This window comes from Botrytis fragariae (genome assembly GCF_013461495.1).
Source record: "Botrytis fragariae strain BVB16 chromosome Unknown tig00000001, whole genome shotgun sequence".
Taxonomy (NCBI): domain Eukaryota; kingdom Fungi; phylum Ascomycota; class Leotiomycetes; order Helotiales; family Sclerotiniaceae; genus Botrytis; species Botrytis fragariae.
This window is the reverse complement of record NW_023500987.1, coordinates 1,991,658-2,017,658: the sequence shown is the minus strand read 5'-3', so window position 1 is coordinate 2,017,658 and position 26,001 is coordinate 1,991,658. Positions and strand designations below refer to the sequence as shown.

Below are 26,001 nucleotides of genomic sequence, written 5' to 3'. Positions count from 1 at the left end.
AGTAGAGACAGGCGCAGAAATTCAACAGTCGCAGTTGTTTTGCTTAGTGGCTAGATATGGATTATTGTAGCGTGGATTCAAAAGCCTTCAGGTTGAATAGAAAGAGCTGTTAGATACGCGCTGCCGAGAGTTCAGTGACAAGTAAAGTTACTGTTGGTATTCCCTCGATGTTGACTATGACGTCTTTATAATAGGTTCAATGTATTGATTGATACTGTGTCTATCCTATTCTAGGCTCAGAGCTACGAGAGTCATATGCAATACGCTCGTGGGTTAGTGTACTAGTGTGTTCACTTGTGGAAATTCACTCTTATACCAACAGTTTCGTACCTAGGTAGTTACGGGGCAAGAAATTCGTTTGTCCGGTTTCACAATTGAGATCTGTAATAAAATCGGGTGTTTGTTTGTCCACGTCTGCAAATGCGGAGCAACTATTTGCCCGGTTGGTTGGTTTGTTGTTGGTTGGGATGTCTTATTGCCTTTAGCAAGGTCCGAAGATTCGGAGGTGTAGGTTACACAATCATGTTGTGAACCCTCCAATTCAAGACTAGGATTGATTTGCGAATACATAGGTTGCAGACATCACTAAACTGGATAAGATAACGGCAAGTAGGTGGAAAAAGACCAATCACAATTAATTTCATTGAAAAAGTTGGACCTCAGTTACTTGCAACTTGTTGTCCCTTCAAGATATGGCTATCACAATAGACGACATCTCGCAGACCCCTACGACACAATGTGCTCTTGTTATCAAAGCTCCTGGTCAATATGTTTTCTCCTCTTCTGCAACAGTTCCGGAGCTCACTCCCACGACCGTTTTGATAAAAGTCTATGCCGTTGCCATCAATCCGGTGGATGCTAAATGGGTAGATCTTCACGGTTCTTCTCTCGATGGCTGTATTGGGGGCTATGATTTCGCGGGATCAGTATTCTCAATCGGATCCGAGGTTGATACCCAAACGCATAGGCTCAAACTCGGCTGCCGTGTCGCTGGAGTGGTGCTTGGTGGAAATCCTCTTCGACCGGATGTAGGCGCTTTCTGCCAATACGTGCTTGCAGACCCCAGGTTTCTGTTGAGAATTCCGGACGTGATGAGTTTTGAGAAAGCAGCATCTTTGGGCGTTGCAGTCGCAACAGTGGGTATGGCATTGTACCAGTCTTTGGGAATAGATATGCCGAGCGTGCCTGTGAAAGAAACTGGGACGGAGACACTGCCTAAAGAATGGGCGCTTGTTCTTGGTGGGAGCACCGCTTGTGGGACTATGGCGATACAAATGCTCAAACTGTAAGTACATAATACTAATTCATTCACAATACTTCATTTGCTATTCCTGTCTTTGTCTCTTTTGAATATTTCCCAAATTTAACCGTGATCAAATGACAGCTCTGGCTACAAAGTTATCACTACGGCTTCGCCAAGCAATTTTGCGCTGGTGCACTCGTACGGTGCAGACTTTGTCATCGATTACCACTCTCCCACATATGTCGCTGAAATAAGAGACCGCACTACCAATTCTCTTTGCGTAGTGTTGGATTGTGTTTCCGACAACAGTAGCATGAAAACGTGCTACGAAGCCATTGGCGTAAATGGTGGTAGGTACACTGCACTCAATCCCTTTCCCATGAAACTACATACACGCGACGATGTGAAACCTCACTGGATATTCATCCTGACCATGTTTGGTCAGCCGATCACCATCAAGGGGCCCTTCAAGAGGTCGAAACCTCGGCTAAAAGACGTAGAATTCGAGACGAAATGGTTTGAGAGAGTACAGGTGTTGCTTGATCAAGATAGAATTCAAACACATCCTGTGGAAATAAATAACGGAGGGCTTGCGGCTCTTACAGAAGGAATTAATGAGGTCAGACTGGGAAAAGTACCTGGGAGAAAGCTCGTGTACATAGTTTAAACCGGAGGGTCGATCTGGGTAATAGTACTTTTATTCCATGGCTTATCAATGAATTCTTCAATGTCATTTAGCCTATTTGTCTAGACAAGGAATTCACACAATCCCACGTCCCCAAGGTTCAAAATGACTAATTGCTATAGAAAAGAGAGTAGTTTTCGAAGTTTTGTCTTAACAATCCTCTTTTGGCGAGGATCTTGTTACATAGCATAGTAACTGAATGCTGCTGAAATTCCATCAACATTCTCCAACTCTGGCGTATACAACTCCTGCTGCTTCAAGTGTAGGATTCGCATGTACAAGTCAGAGCCTCACAGTAAGATCCGCAACGCCTTAATCCCACGTCCGAAATTTCGGCAACCCCTTGATTCTGTGTCTATATCGGGAATGAGGAGTACAACGTCCTGGCACAAGCTAGCGAATCCTCGAAGTAAGCTGAACAAGAAAGGCAGATAGTGTTTGTTTCCCATATTTTGTTAATATAAGATGGAAATCTGCTGGTACTAACCTACTTGCCTAAAAACAGGTCCGTGACGGCAATCTAAATTGAATTTTTTATTATTTAGTTTGCGATACTCATACACGACTGTCCAAATATGAGTTCTCAGGGTCTGAGCAGCTACCCTCCCGATGATAGTATTGGGTACAAAGTCATAGTAACTCTTTCCATTACCTTTGGTTTGGCGATTATCACTTTATCCATGAGGATGTATAGTCGGATCCGAATTGTTAAACATGTTGGCTGGGATGATTGGGCTATTATCCTTGCTACGGTAAGTGATTCGATTCTTACCTGCTATCATTATTCTCACAGAATATAGTTGGCCGGCCTCGTCAATTTGATATTCAATTCCTTGAACATTCACTATGGTGGCGGCCGGCATCAGAAGTACCTGGATAAGGAACAGATCATCCAAACCGTCAAATACTCTAACCTTGCCATGCTCCCTTTCATCTTCTGCACATGTCTCACCAAATTCTCGGTCGCCTTTATGGTGCTGCGAATCACGACCGAAAAGTGGGTGAAATACTGGATGCTTGCGTTGGTGTTATCACTGTTCCTGATCAACGGAGCCGGTGTTGTGATCATTTTGGGATTTTGCAAGCCTGCCAGTGCATATTGGGACATCACGATTCACAACGCAAAGTGTTGGGATACGGAGGTGCTAACCGTAGCATCAAACATTCAAGGGGGTATGTTGTAAATTTTCTTATCTGTATGAAATTGATGAACTTTCAACTTGCTTTGCTAATCTTTACGGGGAAGCTTGGTCTATCTTTACGGATTTGATATGTACCTCGATTCCCATCGTTTTGGTGTGGAAACTGCACATGGCTGTCAACCATAAGGTGACTATCACAATCCTTATTGGATTCGGGTTGATGTAATACATGATTCCCCTCTTTCCTTTAAGCTGCAATGTGCTGACAAAATTGTGCTCTAGAACCACAGCTTGCTCAGTCGGCCGAGTGGTAGTCTACAGCAATGAAGAATTTGGCGGAGATAGCAGCTGTAAGTTATCGTGCTCTTTCGCGAAACATGCTAATAACAACGACTAGGGAACAACATTAACACAATCGTGTGGACGCTCCTAGAAGAGAACATCGGCCTTACTGCCACCAATCTACCTGCGTTAGGAAGCTACCGCAAGATATTTCAAGAAAAGCTCAAAACGTCATCTAGCATTCGTTACCTCATTCGAATCACCACCAGCGGCTTCAAGAGTGTCAACAAGGGCTACTATCCTTCGAAGAGATCAGGAAAGAACCAAAGCTCTGACTCACAGGTAGAGATGGCGAACGTGGATGATGGCCGCAAGAAATCCGGCCCTCAGATGAGTCCCAGGGATGGAGATAGGAGTCTAAACAAAGACTTTATAAACTTTAATACAGTGAATATAGACGGGAGTGTCCGCGAAGCTTACTAGGTACTCCTCTCCTGTTGTATTTCCACCACCCATTTTGTATGATAGGTTTGCGAGATCAGCGTGTTCAACTTGGCTCGGAGATGGAGCTTTTTTTTGGTCGGGGGATCCTCGCGAGAGATAGTTTGAAAATTTGAAAATCTGAAGAAGTCAATAAGAACAGACAGACGTTTATGTTGATGTTAAAAGTCCGAAGCTAAGGGGAAAAGAAGAAAGACACAACTCCAATCCCATCCTCCACGCTTTAGAGCCTCATCATCACCCACAAGACTCTATCCATCTAGGTACTTGCCACACATTGAATGCTATTGAAATTCTTCTCTTCTCTTCTCTTCTCTCACATCGCATAATGATCTTGTAGTCGGATGTGTACACAATCTCATGTATTTCTAATAAGTTATAGATATATAATTCCCTCCTCATTCTATTCAGACATCCAGATATACATAAATATACATCTGCAAATCCCTCCACTAGTACCTGATCCCCAGAAGGACATTAAGGTAACTAGTTACTCATAAAGATTTCCATCCATCCACATCCAAATCATACATTAAAAATCCAATCCCTCATCAACATTAGCATGAAAATACTTTTCGTCTCTCTTCTCCCTTCTCATCTAAATGTAAATAAATCATCCATCCTCTAAATAAAAAGATTCCACCCCGTGATCTTTAAGCCGCTATAAATATAACCCAAATTTTGTGCAAGAAATGAATGAGCTTTGGTATCTAATGGCCATCAATGACAGCCAAGTACATTATGTATGTACTATGTGCAAAATTTTGTGGTATCGAAAAAAAAAGTGATGCTACGCGATGCAAATCAATGCAATGTTTAACGACGATTGAAGTTGAAGTATCTCGACTATTTTTATTGTCAGTAAATATTTTTGAGTGGGGTGAGGTGACAAGGGGATAACTTACAGCCAAGAAAAGAATAATCAAATTGCTTCCGATGAAAGCCAAAAAGATACCCAAATCTCTCCATCTATTGCTAAAGTCCAAGGCGAGTGGCTCGTAGAATTGTTCTCCATATTTATAGGCACAGTATTCACAAGCACTTGTCGCATTGTTGACAATATATCCGATACCTCCGCTTGAAAAGTAATTTTCCATGTACTTCCCGCATGTTTGACCTGCAGGAGCGGTAAAGCGACTTAATTCTGAAGAAGTACATTTGACTTCTCGACCTTGAAGTTCAGTGACGACCATTCCACCGATGAGACGAGTGAAAGGATCGAGTTGGTAGAGCCATGCACGCCAGAACTTGGGAATTTGAGGCTTTGGAATGGTGACACCGCAGAAGAGAGCAAAGGTAATGATAATGAAGGGGTTGACAAGGGCGGAGATAAATGGGGATGGAGTGAGAGCTGCGACCATTTGACCGAGAGTTACGGAAAAGAGTTCTGTGATGAGAATCATGAAGAATTGGTAACCGGCACGACTAGACGATGTCTGGAAACCAGGCATATAGTAAAGCGGAAGGAAGAAACCAACAGCGCAAAGGATGGAGTAAGGCATCTCAGCTACGACCAAAGATGATGCGAAGGCAAATTGACTGTACATCTTCGAAGAAGCTTCTCGGTAGTAGATCATACGAGATAACGCGTATTTAGGTTCGACTTGAGCGAGAATAAGTGCAGGAAGAACGGTAACCTGGAAGATGACGAATACACGATATTGCAATGAAGCCTTTGAATCGTCGAGATTCAAGTAGGCAAGACCAGTGATAATGGCGATGATAACGTGATTGAAGAGACGAGTGAAACCGTAGTTGGGGGATCTCCAGAAGGCCAAGTTGGTACGTGCTTGAACGACTCTCAATTGATGCATCAATGGCGTGGCAAATTCTCTCTCGTCATCGTGAGTAGTTTCGCCAACCTCGGCGAGACGTTGTGTCTTCATTTGAGAAATACGATCCTTGATGTTGGCAAGTTCAGGCGAGTCAGCAAAAATATCAGCCCAGTCACGATCTCCAATTCTGGCGGCTTGACCGGCACCAACAGCGTCAAGCATCCATTCGGCAGGGTTAGCATCAGAAGGACAATCAGCTCCGTGTCTGTGAAAGTAATCGAGGAGAACGTGAGCATCTTTTCCAATGTCACCAAAATAAACACATCTTCCTCCGCGTTGAAGAAGAAGCAATCGATCGAAGTTCTCAAATAATGCTGCGTTAGGTTGATGGATAGTACAGAGAATAGCTTGTCCAGCATTTGCTAGTTTCTTCAAGAAACGAACGATGTTGAAAGCACTTTGAGAGTCAAGACCCGAAGTAGGTTCATCCAAGAAAAGTAACAATTCAGGCTTGGCAGCCAATTCGACTCCGATAGTGACACGCTTGCGTTGTTCGACAGCAAGACCATTTTCAGGATCTCCAATAATTGCATCGGCCATATCTTCCATCTCAAGGAGACTAAGAATTTCCTCAACGTAGGCGTATTTTTCGGCTTGTGGAACGTGGAATGGTTGACGGAGATCAGCAGAAAATCGAAGTGCTTCACGGACAGTCGCAGTGCCCTCGTGGACATCAAGTTGTTCGGCGTATGAAGTTCCTCTTTGGAAAGAGTTACCTGGCTTAATACCATCGACAAGGACATCACCAGAAATAACGCCAATGTTCTTTCTTGAAGCCAAGACATCCAAGAGGGTTGTTTTTCCAGCACCTGAGGCACCCATAAGTGCAGTCAATTCACCTGGTCGAACGTAACCGTAAATGTTGTTCAAAAGACGTAATTCTCCAGCTGGAGTTGGGACATCATAATTCAATCCTTCCCAAGTCAAGACAGCCTTTGAGCTGATGTTGATTTCCGAGCCTTCTCCATCACTCTTTGTGGCACGACGTTGGTCGCGCTTGACAGCCAATGCATTGTTGAGCTCCTCGCGTTCCTTGTTTGGCTTCTGATAAACTTTCGCAGCGTTTCCACCGGCACCGAAAGACACCCACTCACCGAGGGTTGCGTTTGTGAACAGAAAGGCGGCGATCAAAACAATGATGATACCGAAGTTTCTCCATAGATCAGAAGGCTTGTAGTCGAATCCTTGAGTGATGTAGTCGCCACCAGAAACGATGTCTGATCCAGCAACACTGCCGGGTAGGGTACAAACTTGGTGCTCGAGGTTATCGTAACCTGGGCCATATGGCACAAGATAGGCACCAGTACAGGTCAAATTAAGACGGCTAAACTCGTTCTCCATCAAAGCGGAAAATCCAAGACCAAGAGCATTAATCCAGTAAATCCATCTGATCCAGACCTTTTCACTTTGATATTGAATGAGATAACCGGATGTGATGACGAAAAAGGTAATGATCGTAGCGGCAAACTTAATCGCGTAATCAAAATCAGGGCAGAGACATCCAACTGTTCTGAAAAAGAGTGTCATGGCCAAGTAACCAGTGAGAATGATAATGTAGAATGTGAAGAATGCACCAGCGTCTCTTACCAATCCGCACATGAAGTACACGATGATGGAAAATATCAAAATCTGAGCGGCAGCGAAAGCAGTATCGACGATGATCTGAGCAATCCAGAGTGCGGATGGACGATGAAACGTGTATGACCTGTGCTTGTTCACAATAGGTCTGCCCATCATAGTAGATGCCAATTCCGAAAATGCTTGGAAAGCATTGAACAATAACGAAATGAAGAGTAAACCACCTCTGGTGAATGCACCAGCAGAAGTCTTAGGCAAATTAAGCCACACGGTACCCAATACAATAGCGACAGTAATACTAGTAATCCAACTGACAACCAAAGAGAATTTATCTTGCCACTTGATCAGATATTGTCTTTGCATCAAAGCCCAGATCTGCAAGTAGTAAGGAATAGAATACACAGAAGATTTTGAAGCACCCTTGCGTTTGCTATCAGCTATCGCAACCTCGAAATCGTCATGAATTTGCTTGTCTGTGACAACTTGTCTTTTGTAAGCGTCCATTTCCTCGCTCAAGCGAGTCGAGAACTTGGATTCCAAGAAAGCTTGGGCCAATGTCTCAGGACTGTGTGGAGAATCTGCAGCAGAGCGACCAGTTGCATACTCGCGCTCGAACTCATCAGTGCAACCTGTTAAGAAATCAGGTGTAGTTTGACGGGGCTTCTCCTTGAAGCCAAGACCTTCGAAATAGGCTCTAGCTTCAGAAATTGGCCCAAAGTAGACTTCTCTTCCGTCATCAATAACCAAGACTTTGTCGAATTGCTTGTAGATATTCTCACTTGCTTGGTACAATGAAACAAAAGTTGTAGTCTTGTAGATGTTGGTCATAACACGAAGAGATTTCGCATAATCGAGGGCAGTTGAAGCGTCAAGTCCTCTTGTACTGTTATCCCAAGCGCATACACTACCACTTGTGATCATCATTTCTGCAATGGACACGCGCTTTCTCTCTCCTCCAGAAACACCTCTAACGAAGGCATTTCCCACAATAGTATTGCGGGTATGGCTGATGTTAAACATTCGAAGAAGTGTATCGATTACTTTTTCCTTGAAGTCGGCCTTCGACATTCCATGTGGGCGCTTTCCTGGGGTTTTGGTGTCAAGGGCGAAACCTAAGGTTTGGCCTACAGTGAGAGTTGGGTGATGAATATCGTCCTCTTGATTATAGACAGCTTCTCCCCTGTATTTCTTCGAGAATTCTTGAGCGGTGAAAGGGCCATAAAGTATCTCACTAAATGAAACTGTGAGTAAGTGTCTAATTGTTTTTCACAAGGGAAACAAATTGCATATCGCAGTGGAATGCAATATGCGAAGCTTGGGAAATCAGGAAAAGGTCAGTCTTACCCATCAACACCATTGTATCCAAATCTTTGGTTTGCAATAACCTTCAAGAAAGTTGTGCAACCAGATCCAGGTCTTCCAAGCACAAGAACCATCTCTCCAGGTTTCACCACACCCCTGAAGTCCTGCAAAATCTTTACTTCTCTGCCTTTCTTGCCTACACCAAAGATGTTCATTGCAGTCTCGACGACATTGAAGAAACTAACAAATGCATCTGGGAATGTCTTGACGAAATTCGATACACCTCCTGTTCCGCGAACGGTAAGTCCATCCCATACCACTCCGATATGCTTTGAACGAATACCAGAATCTACTTCTGCCTGTCTGTTACCTCGGAGGGTATTCTCCAAGTTGAATTGCTCCTCCTCGGCTTCAGAAATGGATTCTGCTGACTTCTCTACGTCCTTCTCATCGGCAGTCTTGGTCCTCGATCGTGTTCTGGATAATGCCTTGCTCTTGGTACTAATACCTGACAGCTCTCGCTGAAGTTGTGCGAACTCGGACTCTGCAGCTTTAACATCGATACCCTGATTGGTGCTGACGAAACCATTAGGGTTGGCGTTCCGTACATTTTCTCGTTGAGTTTCGGAGTCTTCAATTGATGCGCGAGCAGTATTGGTGGTTGCGCCTAGAGATGGCGTCTCCTCCCTGTCTTTTTCCATGGTGGTGTAGATCAATGATAAGGCTGGCTAGAACGTGTGTGATGTAACAAATGTGTGTAGGTAGAACGGTAACCACTGAGCCAAACAGTGAATGTAATGTCCGCGTATGGACGAGATGTAAGAAAAAAAGAATCAATTAGCAGTAGGTATTAAGAGATAGATACAAATAATGTTGAAGAAACATCAAAACAATGGAAGGTTCTAAGCTTCAGAAAACTTTTTGGAATCTCGCAGGGACCTTCTTCATATATCTTAAGATCTGAACAGCAAAAGACTCGAGTCCCACTCGGATTTAATATCAGATTGTCAAGGTATCGATTAGCACTTTTCTGCATGGAAGGTTGAGGGCGCGTCCGCCGTGGCTAAGGATGAAATCCTTGTCGATCTTCTACAATCTCATCTTGCCTTGCCCCCTTGGTGGATACATAAAGTAAGTTGATGGAGGGGTACCGTATATGCACGCACGTATGGAGTACTGTGTAGGAAATTGCCCCGGGCGGCGGGACGGAGTCAATTTGCTCTCACCTGCTTACAAGCATTTTACTTTTTGCACCCCATGTTGTCACGCCACTGATGTAAGGCCAATAGTCAGTTTGGTGTCTTGGAGCCTTAGTACCTTGGTGTATTGGCAATCCTCCAACGCTCCAACGCTCGAACGCTCGAACGCTCGAACGCATACACATCTGACTTTCTTTGTATGCATCGATCTGAGCAGATGTGAGTCGATGTGAGTCGATATGAGTAATGGTCAGAGTGACGGTAAGTGTGATGTTGCACGAGCACCTAGGGGGACTGGGTAGATACTAGGTAGTTTAAGTTTTAGTAGCTATGGAGCAGTTGAAAAGCAGAGATCATTGCTAGCTTACTGGGTGATCACAGGTGTTTGTGAAAGAAAGATAAGGTGGCGCCACTTTAATCTCGATTTGGAGCGGTTGGGGAACTCTTGCTTGTTCCAGAACAGATTGTTGAAGGTTCTGGTGGGTATTTTGAGAGTTTGATTCCGGTGCCTGTTAAAGCGGCGTGTACTTTCTTTTGCCTGTACTTGCGGCAGTTGTGGAATACGACCTAGCCAATTGGGGTTTAGCCGTTGGCCAATAACTGTTAGGGAGACGGTTGAGACTGTCCTATTAGTCAGAATAGTTCACCACATTCATATTAATGACTCGAAGCTGGAGTTAACGACCCTTGTTTCTCGGAAATAGGAGAACCTTTGAGTCCGCAATGGATCCGCCAATATTGTGAGTTGAGAAATATCCCTGACATCTGTCAATGTCATCCATCTAGGGAAATTCGATCAAACTGATGGGTACGCTTTCCCTTTTTTGCTTAAGAGGGTGGGATTTCACGTTGCTGTACGCTCCGTATATGATTATCCCTTGCTCGACGATAAACTTTACAATGGAATATCCTTATAAAGAGGATTTATTGCACGTTTTTCCCGCGGAACTACTCTAGCTAGCTGGGTCCTTGGTAGTTCATGCGCGTTTGTTTCGCCGGATGACTGACTCTTCAGGTGTTGGCATTGGCATTCTTCATTGCCAAGTCAAACTTTAAAAGACTGCCGGTTGGCAAGAATCACAGCCTGAGTCTTGGTAACATTGATGCATACCGCAACTGAAGCTTGGACGTGGTAGCCAGCCGCCCGAATGTATCATAATCTGGTTGTCTGAAGCCGAAGAAACTCGATTCCCACATTGCCAAGATGTTTCGTTGCCTACGGGACCACGGTGAGCTTTCCCTGGCAAGTTTCGTATCCACTGTGTCTTTCCATTCTTCCAAAACAAACAAAGAAGAAAGAAAAAACAATCTATCGTCACACCGTATTTGGCAGCTCGAGCCTCACCTATCTTACACGCTACACGCTACACGCTACACCATTGCAAGGGCCAGGCCAGCTCCCATCATTCCCCCGTCTTTGAGTTTTTCCATATGGGTTGGTGTTTGAAAAGGAGAATCCTCTGTTGGTGCATCAAGCGGATCTGCGGAGTGGAAAAGAAAGAAGTTGACATGATCCATAATCATTTATGGATCCCCAAGATCACCATTGAGATTATCTTTATCAGCAATCTGGTATCTGTGGAGAGACATTTCCGCCGCATCGGTGGCTCAAAATAACCAAGGACTTGCGAATTCCCACCATTTTTACAGAATTTCATCTGATTGATATGTGAATCATTTCGATTGATTACTAACGTCAACATCGTTATCGATAGAAGAAGCCTTGCTCCTCTATCAATCAGTGCTGTGAACAGCTTCACAATTTGCACCTGCTAGAACTTAGAAGTCTGCATCAAATTGGACTTCTTCATTCTCTAACAGAACATTATAGGAGAGAGAACATTTTGACAAATGAGATAATTAATGCACGTTGATCTTCCATCTCCAAATCGACACCCAAGCATTACGAATTGTAGGTTACATCTCACTCTCAACTTTGTTGGAGTACAAACCTCAATATTTGAATATCATTCCAAAAGTTGCGGCATAATCTCGATGTTCCTGAGATAATCCACAAGTCCCGATATAATCGCATGAAGAAAATTCGTTGCAGATCGCACATCTCAAAACTCGAACTTTTGGGGAGGAGGTTCTCCATGGGCGGTGAGTAAATTTACCTGGCATATCAGTATTGGCTGTGTGCTAGGCACATAAATTACTGTGTATACCAACATTTTCTCCACGGCCATTGTCGTTTCATTTTCCTATGTGTAAGATCGATTATCTTGAGGAGTGCTGCTTAGGCAGAGATTATCTCGCATGGGAATAATTTGGAGATGTTGCTACCATATGCACGATCCTGATTAACGCCACTACGCTTGATACTGAGCACAAGCTTGCCAGTGTATATTTGATCGTGGGATTTGTTTTAACCATCTCTAGAATCCCATGTGGCTTTTACTAAAAGCAATTGGTCTGAACTGGCCATCACATCTCACAACGTGGAGCAATGTGGCAAAACGGGGTTCCATTGAAGTGGTGCGCAAAGATTATTTCCTCAAGCTTGACGGGAGGACTAGGAAGATTGAGTGAAAACAAGGCTTGACTCCTGATAGAAGCATCTCGATACGCGAATGTAACAAGATTCTGAGTAAAGAACGGTTTGAACGAAAAAGTCTAGTGTCGACCTCTTCACGCTTTGTGCCTGCATACAGTCAGGACTTGAATCTTCCACCAAACCTTATTCGGAGAAGAAACCACAGAGCTAGGCTCTAGAAAACAAAACACAAAGCTATGTTCTCACACTTCTTACGTTGAAAGCTGTGTTCTCGATACCCTGATGGATACCCGCATATATCTCACTCCGCTGTCAACGCCTTGACGGATACCGACTCATTTGCCACGCCTTTCACAAACCGCTTGGTGTGCCAACTCACAGTTTCAGATCCTTCGATCCATACCTCTGATATATGCTTATGGGAAACATGAAGACCCGGAAATAGATCTGATCTATACGTGCTTGTACGATGTTGAGATCGAACTCAAATTACAATCGAGGGTGTACACAGCTAAAGCCAGCAAAACGTTATCTGCAGCTTGCGTGCATGGAAGTTGCATGGTGAGCATGGCGATGCAAAGTACATGTACGGCGTGTCCGGTAAGGATGCTAGGTCCTTAGAAATCAATTTCTTTCAATACCTAGTGAACGGGTATACAATCACGGGATCCCTTGACCGCCGAAATCTTGGTGATACAATACTCCCGAGACTGTAAGACGGAAGAAAGAAAATTTCCACTGCGCTTGCCGCTTCCATATCCAACTACTCATTGTCTTCCTCTATAGCAAATCGAAGAAATCTTCACATCTTTTATGGAAATGTATAATATCACAACAATACATCTCCTCTCAAAGCTCGAAAATAACCTTTCTGTACGACTCTCCTTACCACTCGTAGGCATAGAAATCAGCCCACCCCAATATCATCAAGTGGGCATCGTGTCGTATCACAAAAGATGATTCCGGAATTACAAGTAGTACGGCCGATTGTACTATGTACATCCATCCATCCATCCAATTTTTCAGCGCGCTCCACTTCTCATCAACATTCTCCTTTGAATTCATTTTCATATCGTTAGTGAAGGAATACAATTCTCATCTCGAGAAGTCTCCAGGTTGTGAAGTATTTCTCAATCGCAATATAGAATTCTATTTGTCTTTGCTGGTGCATATCATATCCAGAGCAATTTCGTAAAAGAATACTACGTCTTGGTATCAAAAATCAAAAAACCAAACGCAGGATTATCGTGAGTAGATACATGCATACCTAGTACCTAGTACCTAGTACCTAGTACTCCAACACAACAACAACCCATCTTTACATCTGTACCCCCCTCCCGTCCCACACATACTCCCTCCCCTCCCCTCTCATTCGTAAGTCCTCAACATACATACATACCCACCCACCCATTCACGCAACGCACCTGAAAAGTAATACATGTACTATCCCGTCTCGTCTCGTCTAGTCTAGTAACCTTACTTATCACTACTACTGCATGCTTTCATTGATGTAGCTGCAGCTGTAGATGGAGATGTAGCCTGCATTGTAAAAACGTTGTTGTAGGGATTATTGAGATTCTCGATGCTCGATTTGAGATTTGAGATTTGAGATTTGAGATTTGAGATTTGAGATTTGAGATTCTGAAGCTGGGGCTTGTAGCATGTGGTATGTATGTAATATGTAATGTTGTATGCATAACATAGGGTAGGTAGTATAGGGTAGGGTAGTATTCACACCGAGAAAAGCTTGTTCGTTCGTGAGGGAGGGAAGGTGGGAGGGAACAGCGAATGGGGAATGCGGAATAAGGTGCGGTGTACAAACTCCACACGCTGGACTATATGATGTGATACGATATAGGTTACCTCGATTCCTCTACAATTCCTCATAAGGATTAGGGGAGAGGATTAGGAGAGGGGAGGAAATTCGATTTTAGGTTACCGGGCCTAGGTAGGTGTAGTCTTTGAAGTTTGAAAACTGACACGGTATATGGTGTGTATGTAATGTGTAATGTGTAGTGTGCTCCTGGGGAATCTATCCATTTATTTATTTATTTCCCCATGGGGTGGTCACTGGATTTTGGATTTTGAATTCTGGAGAGTTTATATAGATAGGGATGGTATCCTGTTTTCTTTTCTTGGTACTTGATTCTTGGTACTTCGGATATTTATATTTATATTGTGTTATTACGAGATATTGACTCTTCGTTTTCTTTTTCTGTTTCTATATCCATATCCAAATAATATCCATACTCACATACTCCCTCCCTCTCCCCTCATTTCCATTCAACCTCCCCCCCCATCTCGCCCATCTTACCCATCAACCAAAAAATCAAGTCCACAACCCCATCCCCTTCTCCCTCCCCCAAACTCTCCAAAATGGCCGACCTCCAAATCCACGCCAACCTCGCCATCGCCGCACCCGCCGTCCTCATCCCCATCTGTACCGCCACAGTCGCATTACGAGTCTACGCTCGTCATTTGAAGAAAGTCGGGTTGGGCGCGGATGATTATTTGATCATGGGGGCATTGGTATGTATTACCTGTGCGGACGTGTAGATGTTTGAATTGGGGGTTGAGATGAGATGGAATGGAAGGGGCTGATGATGTGGTGTGTGTAGGTTTTTGTAGTTGGGATGGGGGTTGCGATTATTGCTGGTGAGAATTCGATTTCTATTTGATTTTGGGGGGAGAGGAATCGAGGACTAAGAAATTGAGAATTGGGATCGAGGGTACAGGAACTAATTTGTGTTTATGTTGAAAAGAGGTCGGACTCAAACAGCTTGGATATCCTGCACCGGCACCATCGACTCAGATTGGGAAACCGGATTCAAATGTCGTACGTCTACTCATTCCTTGATTTCCTTCCCCATCTCCAATCCCCTAATCCCACTTATCCACATACTCTCATCCACACTCCCGTTCTCACCCTCCCCTAGGCCTTCTGGCCCGGCGAGCTCCTCCAAATCCCCGCTCTCGGCTTCGTCAAACTCTCCCTCATCCTCTTCTACCGCCGGGTCTTCACCCGCAATGCCGCTCCCCGCTTCAACATCGTCACTTGGTTTATGATCTTCATAATCATCATCTGGACCCTCTCCTTCTTCTTCTCCATCCTCTTTATCTGCGGCACGGATTTTTCCGCCTACTGGAAAAGTACTATCGTGGAGAAAGCCCATTGTGTCGATACGGATAAACTGCACAATGCGTTTGCGATTAGTGATGTGGTGACGGATTTTGTCATTATTAGTTTGCCGGTTCCGATGGTATGTGTGCCTCTCCTTTTCTTCTGGGGGTCGTTTTTGCGGAGAGGGAGAGGGGAAGGAGTCTCTCCTGAATGAGAAGCGATACGTGGGAAAGTGAAGCATGGATTTATCTTCACTGCTCACTTTTCACTCTTCACTGGAAATTTCTGAACCTCTCTCAAAGCGGCCGATTCCTCCGGACAAACAGAGGTTTTGTTGCACGTCTGATAATTAATTATCGTAAATTTGTTCAATTGAATTTTGTCAATTGAAAACGACACCCACCCTCATTAGCAGTTTGGCGCATTCTCATCGCATTCAACGAATTCACTCGGCTTTTTTTTTTCATTTCTTCTAAATGCTGATCCAATCTCAACTTATTAACTATCTATACAGATCTTCGGACTACATCTTACTGTTGCTCGAAAAATAGGTATTCTAGCCATCTTCTCCTTGGGAGCGCTGTAAGTCGAACCTCTACCCGCATTAGCACGCTCTTCCCATATGAGCAAATTAAACTGATATCCAAACCCCAAAGCACAATTGCAGCATCAATCGTGCGAATGATAGTATTCATCCAAGCCACCGCTGTGAACTACGACCCTCACGCAGATTTCGAATGTAAATTATTCTCTTTCCTCCCTCCCCCCATTTCTCCCCATACCCAAACCCCCAACTAACTCCCTCCCCCCAGTCATCTGCACGTCCGGGCTCTACTGGTCCCTCATCGAATCCAGCCTCGGCATCATCGCCGCCTGTCTCCCCGCACAATACGGACTCCTCAACACGCCTGGCGTGCAATCCCTCGTCGCCTCCGTGCAATCCGCCATCTCTCTGCGTTCCATGCGCTCCAGCTCGCAACATCCCAGCCAGTGCGACGCACACGATTCGCAGCGGAATCTATACGGTAATATGGATACGAAGATGGAGCCGTGGACGACGGCCCATGGAAGCGAGACGCAGAATATTATTGCACATGCGGAGGGGCCGGCGAGGTATGAGCGGGAGAGAGAGTTGGAGGAGGGGGGGTTGAGGGGGAAGAAGGGGATTGTGGTGACGAATAGTTTCGAGAGTAGGGAGGGGTTGGCGTAGAGGTGGGGTGGGTGGAAATTTTGGTATGGGGAGTTCAGATTGAAGAGTAGAGGTTGGCTATCGAAGAGAGATGTAATTCGGGCGGCTTGAGTTATGTTGGATGTGTGGATGTGTGGCTTTTGCTCTTGGATATCCGTGTTGCGATCAAGAGGAGGAGAAAAGTATCATTATTTTGATGCGAGATTGTACTGTATAGTCGTTTTTTGAATAGACTATTGATTTCTCATTCCTGTGTATCCCAGTTTGGGATTAACACATTCATTACCTGTGAAAACAATCTGATAATCCGAAAACTATCATCGATCTGAAGGTCATTAGACTTTGAATCTTCGAAGATATTTTATCAATTTTGAAAGGTAACAAGGCCACTTGGCAGGTTCAACATCCAACATGATACCATTATTAATTTTCAAAACGACTTCTACATTCACAAACCTCTCATCATTCATCCTGAGTACAAGCTATCCAACAAACTCAACGGAGAATATCTCACACTGGAAGACATTTAGAGAATCATCGCTTAGTATTATGTTGTTAAGATAAAGAAGAGATCGTTCCACTTCATCCTCAATACCTCCCTAGAGCCCAATGTGACTATTCCCCAAGGCCAGCCTTGTAGATCGCATCAGCATCCATTGTGGAATAGAGAGAGCAGTCCGGGTACTCCTCAGTTTTCTTATCTAATCCTCTACCTTCTCATCGCCATTCTCCTCAACAAACAACCTTTTTACCAAAATTCTCATTCTCCTCTCTGCTTCCTCGCTTTCCATTGTCTCTTCTTCCTTCGTATCTTTCTTTTCATTTACGTTACTACCCAGAGTCACAACCTTGTTCTCTTGACTGCTATTCTTCTCTCCTTGTCCCACGCTGCTTCGTACCTCCTGGCTAACACTCGTTCTCCCCTCTATAGAGTCATCCTGCCGACTTGGCATGAACCTCTTCGAACGATCAATCTCCTCAATCTTAAGCACAACAACCCATTCTACCTTCTCCGCCTCCAACCACCACTCCTTCTTCTTTCCCTCTCTCCACCACTCTTTCCCTTTGAAATCTCTCACCTTTTTCCACCACTTTCTCCTACCAAATTCCATGTCCCTCTTCATCTTCAAACTCTCCTCTAAACCCATAATTCTCGGTCCATCAAAAATTCCACTTGGCTCTCTTGCCTCAATCGCTTCGAGAGTGTATCTTCGCATGATATCATCAGTATAGAAAACATCATGGCCACCTCCACAAAGATGCACAAGTGTTTTCTCCGCTTTCTCTCCTAGTCTATTGACAATATCCCTCAGATAATCCTCTCGTATTTGTCTCTCCACATCTTCTGTTTTAATTTCCATCCTCATGCCACATCCATACATTTTTCTCCTTGCTGCATCTTGAAATCTCTGTCTGATTCTTGAGATTTCGGCAGGATGTAACATAGTAGATGACGATGACCATTCCTCCAAAATGTATTTTGGTCTGATTGGCCATACCTTAAGATCGCACCAAGTCCACATCCCCCAATGTTGCTTTTTATGGGCAGGTACATGGTGGAGAGTCCATGTCTCGTAGTGAATTTTGTTTCCCGTATTCTTTTCCGGGTTGGTTGAAGTTTTATCATTTACTGCAGTTTTTTCGGAGGCAAGGGAAGGTGTGTATTGAAGTGGTGCTTTGAAATGAAGATGATGAAGAGCGATAAGCTTATCATTAGTCTCCCCCATTCTGTCGACGAGTTTCTCATCGCATTTCTTCGCTGGTGTTTCAAGCTCTTTTCCTGGAACAACAATCAGGGCAAGATATCGTTGATAACCAATCGGATCAAGACGTTCATATGTCTTTTCCAACTCACCGACTAGACCTGGTGAGATATTCAAATCAGACAGTCTTGGGTGAAATGGATAATTTTCTCTACAAGTCTTGTTTCCAGGTCCACAGGAGGTTAGTTCCAGAATATGCAAATATGAAAGTGAAAATTGACATACCCAAAAGCTTTCAAACATCGTACCCCTTTGATGAGCTCCAAGCATAAGTCGCACATGCCATCCAGTTTCCCAGAAAATTCTTCTATCTGATCATTCCTAGACACGTTGGGAGTCTGACCATCTTCCATAATTTTGACCAGTGCCACCACATTCTTGCCGCAACTTAGCAAAGCCTTGAATTCTCCAACCAATGGCTCCCAGACTTCCTTTTTGAATGTTATTTCTTCTGATTCCAAAAGGGTTATCACTGTAGTCATAAAACCCAATTTTTCAAACAAATCCAAGAATTGGTCTGGCTCACGGTCCGGTAAATTGACTAAAAGAAACCTCGCCGCCAAAGTGCTGAAATCTTTCGCAAGCTCGTGAAGAGATGTAGATACAGAAGTGGTGGAGAGAGAGATTTGGAAAGGATTTGTCGGAGAAGGAGATAAATCACCATTATCTGCCATTGCTGCAGGGGAAGGTAAATGACCAAAGTCTGACATAACCATTTCATCAAAAGAGGAAGCCATACTTATGACCTATTGACTCCAGATAGTTTGGCTTCAACTATCAAGTCCAGTATCGTTATGCCGTGGTAGTATCCTGATATCCCGTCGTCAAAGAATAAAATAGTTTCCAGAAACTTTATAAACTTAGATCCTCTTAACCATCCTTCCACACACACTAGCCAAGAGAGCACGCTGAAGAATCATGCCATCAAGAAAGCCAGTACTCAAAATCACGCAACAAACAAACAGTGAATACACTTGACGAAGAGCCTCAGCAGATTACCTCTACAACTAACAAGAATCACAGACCCACCTGGGCACTAACATAGGTACCATTATAAGGCTGAGCAAGACCAACCTCAACCATTGCCCCACATACGATCCTCATAACACGGTACCCCCGAAGGATCTTGAATAGGATTTGAAATTTAGCATGGTAGCGATGTGATTATGTTTCTTCATTGTTTAAACTTTGAAACCGTATTAGGAAAGACGGTAGAAAATTTCCGGCTCATTGATTGCCACTACCAAAAACATGTAAATCACGGGAACTGACTGGCATGTGTATGCCATTTGAATAGTGATGCCCACGAATGGGAATGGGTGATTGTCAAAGTCCCAACTATGGGAGGAGATAAAAATGTCGGCGCAATCAGTCGCAATCGGATTCAGGGGGGGAATTAATGAGTTTCTCGCCCATAACGCTGAAAAGTAATGTATTTTCGCTAAACCTAACACCGCTTATGGCTCTAATTCCATCAAATGCATTACCTATAGCCCATTTTAATCTACCATGCTTTCCATTAATTTTCTATCAACGCCCAGTTCTAACTGCAGTACGCATCAATCATTTAGTAGGCTCCAAGGCCTGCCATCCCCCAATATCATCGTTATCGCCCAACAAGTCAAGCGGTCTTTTCGGCAACTCCGGCTTTGCACCTTCATCGTCCATCTTTCTTCCGGGTCTTCGAGGTTGTGGTGGCGGGGGTGGTTCCAAATTGCTTTTGTCTATACCAGAAGTAGCTCTCCGAGTAGGCGGCGAGAAATCTCTATATGCACCAGGCACAGGTGGCGGATCTTTCGATCTTGAAGCCAACGAAGAAGTTGAGAGAGTAGGTGAAACGGAAGTAGATGCTAAATGTACAGGTTTTCTTGGAGGAGGTGGTGCTTTCTTGTACGAGGAGCGTGTTGTTTCAGTCGATGCGCGGCGTGTAAGTTGAGGTGGGGGAAGGACTGGTTTTGCTGTTGTGGTCGGGGTCGGAGTCGAAAAGTTGCTCGCTATTAGCTGTGGTGGAGGAAGTACTGCCTTTGTAGACAGGGCTGGAGTTGAGGAATTACCCTTTATTGGATTTCCAAGTCTGCTTTGGGAACTAGGGAGAGAAGAAGAATCAAAAGGAGGTGGAAGCTTTCGTGGTACAGTGCCATTCCTTCCCACAGGTGCCGGTGGAAGAGACATTCTCTGCGAACTATTCCGTGAAGACATGCCAGGTCTTGAAACCTTGACCCAGTCAGGTTCATCGCTCACACTCCACGGATTGCTCAGTCTCCTTGGATTTGGTACCACGTCCTTTGAATTACTCGGCGGTTGAACTTGGCTCTTCGCAAGCTTCCCCCCGTCAAGCCACCATTTCCTCTCGCTCGAGCTTGCAGGTGGTAAACCAGGCTCTAGGCTCTCGAATCCAATCAAGTCCTCATCGTCAGTTCCATCCAATTTTGAACTAGCTGTTGCGCCGCCAATCTCCTCTCTCCTCCTATCGTAAATGCTTCTACTGAGAGAATCACGAATAGCGTCGTCGATGACACTCACAGTGCACTGAAAATTTGCATATACAGGTCTGTGGTCGGAGAAACGTAGGGGCGCGGTGTTGTAATTGATTTGACGTAAATTGCTACCTTTCCGTAGGATTCGATCAGTCCATGCCGGAATTCTGGCCTTTTCACTAGTATCGTATGTATCGGTACCGATGTCAAATTTATATGTTGGCATAAAAGTGATCCTGGATTCGGAATAGTATTGAAATGTTAGCCCAGCTACCATTTGGAGATTTAACTATGTTGCTATTAACGGGCATCCTAGTTCGTTCTGAGCGGCGGAACTCACCTGATCATTCTCGTATAAAGTCTCCAAGTCGCCCATTTTTATGAGTTGCTTGACCTGAAAGCATGTCAGAATCAATGTCGAGCTTGTAGAGAAGTTTACTCACCCGCTCAGGTCCAAGTCCTATCCGATAATTGAAGTCACCCATCCAAATAACCGTATCTGTAATAGCGTTAGTGGACAATTCTTCCAATCATTTAGATCAACTTGCCATGATCATCTATGCCCCGGTTTCTTTGAAACCTCAATCCTTTATGGATGGTATGATAATCCTTATTACGGTCTGCATAATTACTAAACCCAGCAGCTAGATGTGCAGTCACAAAGCAAATCTGAGTATTTGCATAATCCATGCGGATTGAAACAGCACCTTTGTTGCCAGCCATCCCAGACATCCCAGTCTTTTTGACGCTGCCTTCAACGTTCTTAATGTTTGGTAAAACTGAAGCTTTAACGAACACACATAGAGCAGCTCCTACAAGCTGACCACTTCGTAGTAGCACGTAGTGATCTTGACCAGCTGCACGAGCATGCCTGTTTAGAGTCTTTCGCACGGCCTTTTCCCATGCTTGTTTTATTGTTGGATCACTGTTCATAATTTGCTGAGGGCTCAATTCCACTATTTCTTGGAAGCCGACCACTACTATTTCAGGATGCTGCTGTGATTTTTCAAGCTCAGGACATAACCATAAAGCCAAGTCTTCTTCTATACCAGATGTGCGCCCATTAAGATTGAAACTTCCAGCCCATCTAAAACGTGAAGTTAGTATGTTGTGCGATGACTGGAAGGATAGTAGACTTACATGTTTATCACCTCAGAAGATTGGAACTCCGAGCTACGTTTGTTTAGCTCAGCCGTCACATAGTCATTAATAGGATCGAACAAATGCACAGGCATTTGTCCCACAAGTCTGCCCAAGAGCACATCAATAGTGTTTTGCCGTCCCTTGTCCACGAAATTGTTCATATATAATCGGGTAGCACTCTTTCGTGCATCGGCAAATACACCAGAGAGAGTCTGCTTATTGAATCTTGTATACGATGATTTAAGAGCTCCTGTACCTGCATATATTCGTGAAAGAGCATCGCCATTATCAGCCCACATTGTTGAGTGACGCATCCAAAATTCGGAAGTGCCTCTAGCCCCCCTATGCAGGAGAAATGACTCCACTGCCATTTGAGATATGATAGTTTGAATAAGATTTGTTCTGTCCAAGCAATCGAGGCAATTGGTTCTAAATACGCCTTCTTGTTGTAATACGACCACCGTTCTTCGGTATTGGTTCTCAGGAACATCTTCCGTGTCATCAATTTCTTCAGACAGATAATATGCAAAGCCATCTGCTGAATTCTCGATTATACTCCGAATCATACTAGCTGCCTGGTAACCTTGAGGTCCCTTCGTCTCGGCGTGAAAATCATATTCTGTGACCCTCAATAATTGATGATCTTTGGCATTCTTCTCTTCTGTTTTATTCAATGACGAATGACTAATTCCATATTGATAACACGCAGTAATTTCAGCCTCAGCTGGTTTGGTTTCACTGAGCAAATTGACCACATGAACTGCGCCGTAGTTACGCTCCAATTCCTCAAAGTGTTTGTCAAAAGCTGGCTGAGTACCCTGAGGAGATCTAGTTACGGTAACCTTTTGTTGGCCTGGAAGTAAACCAGGTGCCTGCTCGAAAAATATCGGGGCACTTCCTCTTATTTGGGCATATGAAAAGCATATGCCAGCTGGTTTTTCGTCTGCTTGCTCTGATGAATACTGCACATTGGCAGAGGGACTCCAGTAAACTGTTTCTGATTCGACGAAGTTTGCGACATTTCCATCATCATCAATTCCTCGAGCATTAAACCTTGTGCCAGCTCGTTTACAAGATAATCGAGATATTAATGTAAGAGATGATGGGAGGCCTGATCTTGAGGTTCGTAAAGGATCGGAAGCGGGAGGTATAGTATTCGTTTGAACATGGCCACGAATTGCAGATGTAAGAATACCAGACTTGTCCAAGGCGTCTCTTTCATGTGCCACAAGGCGAGATCGGAATTTTCCCAAGGAGCCAATCATATATGAATTCCATAGAAAAGAGTCGTCGAAGCTCTCAACATCGTTTGCTGTGGCATCTGTAGATCTGCAATGTATAAGAGTTTGGCATCGTGGGCATGTTAACTTTGCTTACCGGTCTTGCAATCGATTTGTAAGGTCAAAATTTGTGCTATAGTAGAAGGTTCCATCTGCCAATAGCCTCTGCAGCTCAGCACAAGGGTGCTCCACGATTGGATCCCGCCGGCTCAGATTCTGGCCATATGTATTTTCAGCGTTGTAGCTATAGGGATCCAAATCGTCCATAAAAGTATTGTCGTACTCCGCATTGTTCAAGCAATGAAATTCTACCCCTATTATCTTTTCAACAGTTTCTCTAGGCCTCACCTGTGCCACTACGGTTCTGGCTGTTATTACGCAAAGGAATATATCATTGCTGACGGTAATTAACCCAAGTGTACCATGGACTGGCATAAGACTTAACGTCCGGTAATCGCTGAGATCAACTGAAGAGACATCTGCGAACTCTACCATGCACTTGGGAGCTGTAACTCCGTCGGCAGATGCACGCGGATGTACTGGATAAATGGGATTGAGCAATCCATTGCTTAAAGATTCATTCGTAGAAGGACTATGGCGGAAGATAAGAGTGTGTGTAGGCGTCACAAGAGCAATTGAGCGATGGGGATGTTCGCGGAGAAGAACGCGAATAGACATAATTGAAAACTGATGAATGAAATTGATTCAAGTACTAATACTGAGTAGCATTTTGATATCTGGCGATATCATGAAATCATTGCTGTTTGGATGTAAGATACACCAGGAACGACTCTCTCGGAGATCTTCATGAAGCTTTGGCTTGTGCTCAGCAGCAACTGCCCATTAATTAAAATTTCCAGGGTTGCTTCACTCACATCCAAGAAACCGTGTGCTTATGTAATCATTTCTATATGATGATCACGTGATGCATGGTTGGAAATTCCACTTGACCGTTTCATTGTTTTTTCGACACTTTCAAAAGTACCGGTACTCCTTGCCAGAGCTGTTTGCCCAACACTTTTTCAAGAATGGATTAAGGAATGGTAACTGATAAGAGGATCGAGCTGGGTGCTTCTGGAAATAAATCCAGGCTTGAGGCCGTGGTACTAGCAGTGCTATATGTTATAAAACCTAAAACTCGCCTTCGCTACAACTTACCTACACTACCTGAAAGATTTGAAAGTTGAGTTACATGGCTCACGGACATGTTATAGAATTTGTATCCACGTGCATGAGTGTAGTACTCAAAGCTGGATTCTTCGCAATTTGTACGAGCTGTGATGCCCGAGAGTTTGGAATTCACCGAGTCTTGTGGTCGGGCTGAAGTTAATACCGATCCATTGACAATAAGCTCTTCAAGCCACCTTGTGAGCCAAGCAAGTTAAACTTTTTGCTTTGCCAATAGCTATGCTACCTTTTCTGTACCGCGCCCTCCATGTCCAACTCCTCACTCTTCCACCATCAATATCAAACGAAGCAAAGTGTTCCCAAGGCAGTTAAACTAGCCCTGCTGTAATGCCGTCGCCCACTCTTTTAAACGGAGCTGCAAGATCGTCAATTTCCTTCGGAGATCGTTGTGGGCTTGTGCTTTGAAACAATTCGTGGGGGGTGCATATTGGGGAAAATGAAATAAACGTCCCTGCTTGCCCAATCCAAACGGTGGCTGATGTTGTATATGTACGAGCAAGGATTCAACTCTCCATGTCAGTGGTATCGAGGCTCGGAAAGAAAGCAACATTGATTCCACAACACGAGTATGTTGAGACGAAAAGGGAGAAACTTCACGTATTGTAACATATAGTACAACATTGTTGGTATCCTCGTCGCAGGTCAACGATTTGATTTGAACTTGATATCCGTAAGCTACTGACAAGTCCCAGCCACGACTTCCTCGGAATCCCTCATGCCGAGCTTTTCATTAGGCATTCAAATAGTGCTGAATTAACATCCCAACATTTCACTACCATTGTGCTAGAAGAGGTTTGATTTTTGAGATGTGTACGTACATTACTACCGGTGTAACAATCGAATTCTGGATCCCTAATTGTAAGAAATATACATAATGGAAGAGGCGTTTTGGCGCCTAGTGTTACTGCTACAGTGCTGACACTTGCTGACAACGTAGGAATGTTGTCTGAAGATTGATGCAATATTATCTTTGATTGTACTAAGCATTTTCTGCACGTCTCTTCAATGGGAATGAATGAAAAATGTCTAAAATGGAAACCGGAGAACCTTATGAATATGCCAAGATACTGAAGAAAATATATGAAAATATATGAGTGATACCCTCATTGACGTAACACATCGTGAACAACATCTACTTAGACAGATTGAGGAATATAGTGAAGCTCATGGAGTGGTTGGCAGAAAGATAACGTCTTCAAGGTTCGTAAAAGTGGCAAGGAGACTATGAGTTTCTTTAGGAGCCTACTCCGTTCGGCTGTACCCCTTCATTTTGTGACGCTCTCGTATTTTCGAAAATCTTTCGTTATAAAATCAGAATGGTTTTTTTCTTGAGTAACGATTAGTTTTTTTCCCCAATACTAGATATGAGCTCATACATATTAGTGTACGAGTAGAGTAGTCAATCCATTCGATTTCTTTGAGCAATCAGTATATTCTTGCTTCGGAGAATTCAGTACGTGAAGCCTTCAATCTAGAACAGGAGAAAGCATCAAAATATGGTGGAGAATTTATTTGCTGGGTGCACCGATGATGGTGTAACCTAGCAAATCATAACTCTTTGCGTTAAGGGCTAATT

The 26,001-nt window shown here is 44.0% G+C and overlaps 6 protein-coding genes across 6 annotated transcripts; 2 read left to right on the top strand and 4 right to left on the bottom strand.

Annotated features, from left to right (window-relative positions):
- Positions 1–2,503: 2,503 nt before the first annotated feature.
- Positions 2,504–3,835, top strand: Bfra_000610 (putative polyketide synthase protein; the record flags this gene model as incomplete). The annotated part of the gene is made up of 4 exons (XM_037331055.1): positions 2,504–2,680; positions 2,729–3,101; positions 3,361–3,420; positions 3,468–3,835. 4 exons carry the CDS (start codon positions 2,504–2,506, stop codon positions 3,833–3,835), a joined length of 978 nt encoding a protein of 325 aa, XP_037197388.1.
- A 776-nt stretch (positions 3,836–4,611) lies between these two features.
- Bfra_000609 (putative abc transporter protein) lies at positions 4,612–9,269 on the bottom strand (the record flags this gene model as incomplete). Its single annotated transcript, XM_037331054.1, has 3 exons — positions 4,612–4,699; positions 4,759–8,497; positions 8,611–9,269. 3 exons carry the CDS (start codon positions 9,267–9,269, stop codon positions 4,670–4,672), a joined length of 4,428 nt encoding a protein of 1,475 aa, XP_037197387.1. The 3' UTR covers positions 4,612–4,669.
- Positions 9,270–14,640: 5,371 nt separating this feature from the next.
- On the top strand, positions 14,641–16,595 carry Bfra_000608 (putative integral membrane protein; the record flags this gene model as incomplete). Its single annotated transcript, XM_037331053.1, has 6 exons — positions 14,641–14,793; positions 15,029–15,100; positions 15,201–15,524; positions 15,900–15,967; positions 16,042–16,124; positions 16,198–16,595. The coding sequence occupies 6 exons, from the start codon at positions 14,641–14,643 to the stop codon at positions 16,593–16,595; spliced, it is 1,098 nt and encodes a 365-aa protein (XP_037197386.1).
- A 680-nt stretch (positions 16,596–17,275) lies between these two features.
- Positions 17,276–19,074, bottom strand: Bfra_000607 (uncharacterized protein; the record flags this gene model as incomplete). Its single annotated transcript, XM_037331052.1, has 2 exons — positions 17,276–18,488; positions 18,563–19,074. 2 exons carry the CDS (start codon positions 19,072–19,074, stop codon positions 17,276–17,278), a joined length of 1,725 nt encoding a protein of 574 aa, XP_037197385.1.
- Positions 19,075–19,900: 826 nt separating this feature from the next.
- Bfra_000606 (putative synaptojanin 2 protein) lies at positions 19,901–23,915 on the bottom strand (the record flags this gene model as incomplete). The annotated part of the gene is made up of 6 exons (XM_037331051.1): positions 19,901–21,103; positions 21,155–21,208; positions 21,258–21,313; positions 21,363–21,901; positions 21,955–23,286; positions 23,335–23,915. 6 exons carry the CDS (start codon positions 23,913–23,915, stop codon positions 19,901–19,903), a joined length of 3,765 nt encoding a protein of 1,254 aa, XP_037197384.1.
- An 823-nt stretch (positions 23,916–24,738) lies between these two features.
- Positions 24,739–25,545, bottom strand: Bfra_000605 (uncharacterized protein; the record flags this gene model as incomplete). Its single annotated transcript, XM_037331050.1, has 3 exons — positions 24,739–25,100; positions 25,240–25,371; positions 25,527–25,545. The coding sequence occupies 3 exons, from the start codon at positions 25,543–25,545 to the stop codon at positions 24,739–24,741; spliced, it is 513 nt and encodes a 170-aa protein (XP_037197383.1).
- Between the last annotated feature and the right edge of the window lie 456 nt (positions 25,546–26,001).